Raw genomic sequence first — 7041 nt, 5'->3', positions numbered from 1 at the left:
TGGTCCCGGGGGAGAAGGGTGCCTGGCACAGGGCTCTGGGGACTCCTGAGGCACGGCGCTCCCCTCCACCCTCCTTCCCCCTTCTCCCCACCTGGGGTGGCTCTGCGTAGCGCTTCCCAGTGGAACCTCCTCCTGCAGCCAGGAAATCGGGGAGCGCGGGGTGAGAAAGCGTAGCTGAGCTCTGGGATAAATCAGGGGCTTTGCCACGGCGAGGGCTATGCCCCCGCCCCGCGTCACAAACGGAAGGAAAAGGGCCAAGAGCAGCTGTGCTCTGGGCCACGGGGCCCAGATCCCCCGGGTGGGCACTCTCTGGGCTCCTCAAAATATGTGCGTTCCCAAACTGTCAGTGCATCAAATCATCTCAGTAACAAATGCAGCCTCAATGTGACTTTGCTTTCAACAGCTACCAACAAATTATCCTCACACAGTGCAATAACAAAAGGAAATCGGCAGGTTCTGAACCTCCGAGTGCTGCTGTTCCTTCTCAGGGCAGAGGAAGAAGTCTCAAGACCAGAGAGGAGTAGATGGGGGATGCCCCTCTGAGAGACCTGGGGAGTCAGCAGGCACTCCCAGTCCCTTCCCCACCAACTGCCAGTGCCGGTTCAGAGCAGCCCTCGGATACATCAGCTCCGGGAAGAGTGGCTCCTGTAACAACTGCAACCTAACCACCAGGAAAGCTCAGAAAAGCTCAGGCGCTTTCTGCTTTCCCTTCTGCGCAGAAAAACCCATCTGCCTTTGAAGGACAGACTGTGGCTGGAGGTGTGTGTCTCAGACTGGCCTCCCAGCAAAGAGGTATTGAGGGTCAGGACTCATCCTGTCTTGCTTTTCCTTTTTAAACTCTTGCAGGGTACCAGCACAGGCAAGGCAGAATCAAACAATCTGCCCGAGTCACACACTGTCCTCCCACAGAGCGAAACTCATTCCATGCTGGGCAGCTCTCCCTCCTGCCCCCATCCTAATGGGCAAATACAGTTTAAGGTCCAGTCAACCCTCCCGGAGACAGTTACTAAAGTCAAAAAGGCAGAACAAGAGTAGAAAACAAAACTAAAGCAACCCCCCCACTGGAGAAAGGCTCAGACTGTGTCCAGCCAGGTATTTCCTAGAACCATCCTATGAAAATAAAAAAATCATTAAAAAGAGATTCTCTTAAATTAGGATAATACCACTGTAAAAAGCCTCGTCATAAGTGCTTTCCCCTATGAAGTGCTTCTCATAGAAAAATATACAAAATATATTTACATTTATAAAACCTTAAATACTAAACTGTAAACAGAACAGAGCAGAATCCAATGTTGTCACTGTCAGGCTTGGGTCTCTCGTTTGTCTCTCTCTCTGGCTGTCGGTTTTGCTCTGGGGCACAGGGCAGACCCCATAGGGAGGAGGACTCACACTGCTCCAACCAGGACAGTGGTGTCCCTCAACCTGCTCAGACCTGGCCTGGTTCCTCATCCACTGTGCCAACGCCTCCTGCGTTTCCTATGCGTTTCAGGATGCTGCGGGTGAGGCCAGCTGGCACTTGGCCTTGCCTTTGCAGAGAACTTTGGCTCCGTTTTGGTGTCCCTCTGTGTCTTCTGGGGAACACAACATGACTACACCCAGACGACTGACCATGACAGGCTGCAGAGCCACTCTCCTGCCTGCCCCCCCAGGCCTGGGACACTGTGGCAGGGCAGAGCAGAGCAGGTGCCTCCACACCAGTCCTTCCCAGCTCCTGCTCTATAGCGGTGTGTGGCCAAGGCTGGGCTGGCTCACACTCCCTCCTCTCTCTAGAGACCTCGGTTCCTCGAGACACTGCTGGCTGGCTGTGCCAGGAGCTCGCTGGACAGAGGAGGAACCCAGCTGCTGGAGACAGGACCCAGAGGACTACCTCCCTCCCAACATGGCCCAGAGGGAGTGTTGGTGAACAGGAGCCTTTGCCAGCAAAGATTTACAGTGCCCCAACCGTTAGCACAAGCCCTCCTTGCCAAAGAATGCCAGGAGTTCCCCTGCTCTCAGGCAGGGATTTCAGAGCAGTATGTCCACCAAACTCAATTCTTGTGTCTAGTTGTGGGCTGCTCTTTCCTGCTCTCCTCAGGAGCAGCCAAGCCAGACCCCGCACACCTACTCCCACTCATACATAGTGTTTTGCAGACATGCAGTCCCCAGGGGCTGCTGGCGAGGCACAGACCCTCTCCCCAGGAGGCAAGCTCAAATACTGCACTACCCAACCACTGACTCAGCCCTCGGAAGGAGAGTTCTGGCCAGGAGACAGAGAGGGACACGACCCACGACTGCTGCCCTGTGCCTGGGCCTGGGGTGACTTCCCCTCTCCTCTCCCACTCATTAGCCCCACGCTGAGAAACAAATATGGGGGCAGGGGGAAATGAGAATAGCAAAAACATAACCATGCTGATCTTCTCCAGCCGCCCATGTCTCTCACAAGGGTGAGTGTGCACATGCGAGACATGAAGATGTGGACTCGGACAAACACAGCCGCCAGTCAGGTCCCTGAGCCCAGTCCATCTTCACTCCTGCTTCCGGCCTCTCTGTCCCGTCCAAGTGGCCGGGGAGGGGCTCACTCCAAGCTTTGGTTCACCCCAGGCCCTGCAGGGCTCACTTGCAGCTGACGGAAGTTCTAGTTTAAAAACTTCCTGCACTTCTTGGCACCGCAGTTACAGGGCAGTTTGTTGCTGGCGTCTTCAATGGGGAACTTATAGTCATAAGTGAGCTCTTCCCCTCGGTAGATTTTGCGCATGGCAAAGATGACAATGTGTTTCTGGCCATCGATGTTGATGACCCGGGAGTAGCAGTTGGGCTCACAGGAGTGGTTGATGAAGCGGGCTGCGTTCCCGTGCATGGTGGCATCCACCACCTCGGAGTCGTCAATGCGGAACATGTAGCACCCGATGCCCTGTGCAGCGAGGACAGAGGAGGATTAGTGCAGGCAGGGCAACACAGCCACCCCAACAGACAGCCCAGCTCTGAGGGAGCGTCTGCAGCCACTCTCCACTGGGCCTCATACACTCCTGCCTGAATCATTTCATCCCCATGTTCACTGAGACTAATCTGAGACCCTGCCCAGACCACAGAAGGGAAAGAGAAGTGCCTCTAAAGCTCCAGCTAGAATGAAAATAACCCAAGAAATCAGTAAACACCATTTGAGATGTCCCCAACAGAATTTTTATATAGGCCTGTCCTACCTTCACAGCCACTTTTTAGCTCTCCCAAACTCTTTAAGAACATCTACAAAAGCCCACAACTCACCTTACTGTCGTAGTATTTCTCTCGTTTGTCAGTGAGGATGGAGCGAATGACATTGCCTGAATATTCGATCACCATCTCACCTGCATCAATGTTCCTTTTGCAGAACAGACCCCGGCCATGGATAGGAGACCTAAAATGCAGTAAGAAAAGCAAATTATTTCAAACGAGACAAGCAAAGCTCAAGAACATCAGATTGCAAAGGCTGCAAAAAACAGGCTGTGACAAGGACCACTATCATACTGTTAACCCTTGTCTAAGGGAACACTAACAAGAACACAACCAGGTCACTCTGCCTACATCTGAGCTATTGCCAAGGTAAAGCCAGCAAGGAGCAAGTGGTCTGTGCTGAGGATTACTTTTCAAATACATAACTTGGGAAGAGGGAAAAAATCTCAAGCCTGCTTTACCCCTCAGTTTTGCAGTCTGGCTTCACAGAAGGTTTCCAGTTTCCACCTTCCCCTATCCTATGGGCAATGGTACCAGAGCAAAACTGTACCTGTAGACACCAACTGCCTCCTTGGAAGTCTTCTTCAAGTGCCGGAAGCGCATGGGCATTGGCAGATCCATACTGGTTGCCCTCCTGGAACAAAGAGGCACAGCTAAGTGATGACCTGTATTCGAGACTCTGTGCCATGTATTATCTGGGGCACTTTCCAAGATGGAGTAATTTATACACTGTACAATTTATACACTGCAACCTTCAGATAATACAATCAAAATAAATGCAGTGTTTTCATATATGTATCCAAAAGATAATTTCCTTTCTTTCCTCCTCAAATTTCCTCATCAGATTGTTTTCATTGGCAAGGAAAAGAAGCATTTGAAGGCAGACCAGTCTGCTGGTCACCTTCAGCTGTCACTTCTTTTGTTATTGCAGAAGTCACCTCTATGTCTGGCAGTGCTTGGCAGCTTTCAATGTTTAAATATCACTCAAAGCACACAACCCTTAACTAAGTGTGATCTGCTCATTTTAACACCCCAACACTATTTTCCCCTTTGAACCTTTAAGCCCTGCTGCATACCGGGCTGATTTCAGCTGCACCTCTTCTTCCTCCTCGTCATTCGGGTTGTATTCTGGTGGCTGTCGGTGTTTAGACGCCAAGAAATTAAACATATCAAATGCAGATTTCCTGCAGTTTAAAGAGACCAAATGGAGTTTGTTTTACTGACTGAAAATAAACGTGGTTGCCACAACAGTCTGACATGTTTACTGTCTCACACCTCCCCTACTCTGCCCTCCCTTAAAGCCCAGTGCATCAGGGCAGACAAAGCAGGTTCTGAGAACCTCCAGTAACAGCCTCAGCCAGGAAAGCTTTGTTAAACCAAAGGGGCCACAAAGTGGCACAGGAAAATGTGCAGAATTCGAAGATGCTGAATGGTTGATTGTCATGTGCCAGTTTTTAACGTTTATCTGAGAGCTTTAGTGCTGCAGAGATTTGTTGCTCCTGCCCTGCCACAGCGTAAGTTATGGACCCAAAGGGCCATTAACCCCAGTACTGACAAGGCTCACACTTGCCTCAGGTGGACTTCAGCCCGAGCAGAGCCGTGTGGGTTCAAAGGAGGTTCATTGGCCTCCTCTGGCTTGTGAAATTTGAACTTGTAGTTGTGGCAGTGCTTTGCTCCATACAGTTGCTCTATCAGGAACACAACAGTATCATGGATAATCCCCAACATCCTCAAACCGTTCACACCTGGAACAAGAAGTAGAGCACAACAAACACTAATTATCAGTGCAGACTTGGAGCAGGAAGATACAGCAGCTTGTCACAAAGAGCTGGGACACCACACAGCTGTCAGAGCAGCACTATATTAGCTACTGCATTCTATGTGAGAGTTTCTAATCCTTCCATTGGGAAGAAATTACCCTCCATAAAGCCTGCAGCAGGTTAACTGGAACTATTAAGAGTCTAAGAGCCTCACAGAAAGATCTTTTGCTCTCCTGTGTTCCGCACAGGCTGTTACCTGCAAAGGACAGCTGCTTCAGGCGGGCATTCGAACGGGCCTCTTGCACCTTGTCAGTCAGGGACTTCCAGGCATCTGCAGCACACGCACACATGACAAATGGTGACAGGGTATCCAAGTGCTGGGATACTCATATTTAAACAAACTAACTAGAGAATATGAAGTTTCCAGCTTTCCACAGGCCATAAATTAAGATCCTTGGATATAATTGCTTTCATCCTCTTGAAAATTCATATTGGCATAAGGCAGGGTGTTCAGCAATTGTCTGGAGGAAAAGGCTGGACACCCAATACTCCACTGTGTGATCCACACTGCCTATTTCTTGACAAACTACGGTTCAACATCATTGGTCAATTGATAAAACAAAATGGGTCAGTGATATATATAATAGGTCACTGAATATATTATATTGCAAAATAAATAATAGAATCCAGACACTATCAGGAACTAGGATTGTTCTAGGACTGTAAACCAAGAGATTTCTCTTTCTCTTTTTTTTTAAAAATCTATAAATAAAGCAAATAAGAGGTCCTCAGAAGTAATAATTTTACTTCTAGTAAGGACAGCTAAAACCAACACTGTGCAGTTCTCACCTTCAATGCTTTCTGCGCAGATCTGAAAACCATCATCACTAGAGATCTCAAAAACCAAACCTTTTTTTGGTTTCTTCTCACCAAGACACTCTTTTCTCTTTTGTTCTTGCTGAAGCCAAAACATAAGAGGGGAGCTGAAAGTGCCCTCTTCTTCCTCGAGAGCTTTTGAGCCTAGAAAGGACAGAAGCCAGCATGAAGATGGGAATTGGAAAGAACGATTTTTACACCTGGTGTTCCACAATTGAAAATAACTTACTGACTTGCCTTTTCACCAGCAAATCCAGCCAAGAAAAAAATTCTAGAGTGTTGCAGTAAGAGTGTGAAATCTCAAGTGCTGAAATTCTCACAAACTAAAAACAGAGACAAAACTATTTGTCCAAGATCTACAAATAGCAAACAAACCTTTCCTCCCCTTATAGCAAGGGTAACACAAACTAATAGCTCTGACCCTTTTCCTGACAGAATGACAAACACAAAAATCAGATCTTCAAACACCACTTTCCCAGTCCTGGAGAATTCTGAGACTAGGTGTTTTTGAAGAAGTGACATACCTGCATTTTCTTGCTCATTTATTGAGTTCTGTGTTGATTGAGGTTCTGGGACCACAGCTGGTTGCCTTGGGAGGGAAGGAGGAGAACATGGAGAAAAACAGCTAACAACCTGCCTCCCTGCCTCATTTCCTCACCAACCCTGAACAGCAGTCTTAGATAGATGCAAGAATCTTTTTCCAGATCAAATGTTCTGATATCAATTCAGTTGGAAATGAACAAACAAAAAGATTCTACTCAGTAGCATTTCTGTTTGCAGCCTCTGTCAGTCTGTGCGCAGCAGCCTAATTCCACACAGCCTGTGACCCGCTCTCTGTGTCAGCCCCACTCAGGATTAAGGAGCAGGCCAACACACAATCAGACACCGCTGAATGAGCATCTCCTCAGCAGGCATTGAGCTTCCCAGAACTACATGCAGCTTAATGCAAAATGATTCCATATTGCATCAAATTGTGACTGTACATTCCCCACTGAAAGCTCCCCAGGCATTTTACCTAGGAATGCCAGACTTCCTGCATTCTCCAAACAAATGTCCTTCAGCTCAAGCAAGCAGAACCACACAGAAAGGTCTGTTCAACCCTTACCCTGCAGACTGCCCATGTGGCTTCTGCAATGGCTGATCTACGCTGGCTGCATCCTGCGCATCTGCCTTCACAGCAGGAGTCCTAGAAGAAAAAGATTTGGGAACATTCAAA

The 7041-nt window shown here is 48.5% G+C and overlaps 1 protein-coding gene across 1 annotated transcript in view; it reads right to left on the bottom strand.

Moving 5' to 3' along the window:
* Positions 1 to 6: 6 nt before the first annotated feature.
* Positions 7 to 7041, bottom strand: part of KMT2A (lysine methyltransferase 2A) — a 31425-nt gene continuing 24390 nt past the window's right edge. The window contains 9 exon segments of the mRNA XM_031062372.1: positions 7 to 2890; positions 3244 to 3373; positions 3740 to 3823; positions 4266 to 4373; positions 4760 to 4934; positions 5206 to 5280; positions 5799 to 5969; positions 6350 to 6414; positions 6931 to 7011. Of these exon segments, the coding sequence (XP_030918232.1) occupies positions 2615 to 2890; positions 3244 to 3373; positions 3740 to 3823; positions 4266 to 4373; positions 4760 to 4934; positions 5206 to 5280; positions 5799 to 5969; positions 6350 to 6414; positions 6931 to 7011 (1165 nt within the window). The 3' untranslated portion in view covers positions 7 to 2614.

Source organism: Geospiza fortis, unplaced genomic scaffold (genome assembly GCF_000277835.1).
Source record: "Geospiza fortis unplaced genomic scaffold, GeoFor_1.0 scaffold183, whole genome shotgun sequence".
In the NCBI taxonomy this organism is placed as follows: Eukaryota; Metazoa; Chordata; class Aves; order Passeriformes; family Thraupidae; genus Geospiza; species Geospiza fortis.
Note: the sequence above shows the minus strand (reverse complement) of the source record. Positions and strands in the feature narration are given on the sequence as shown.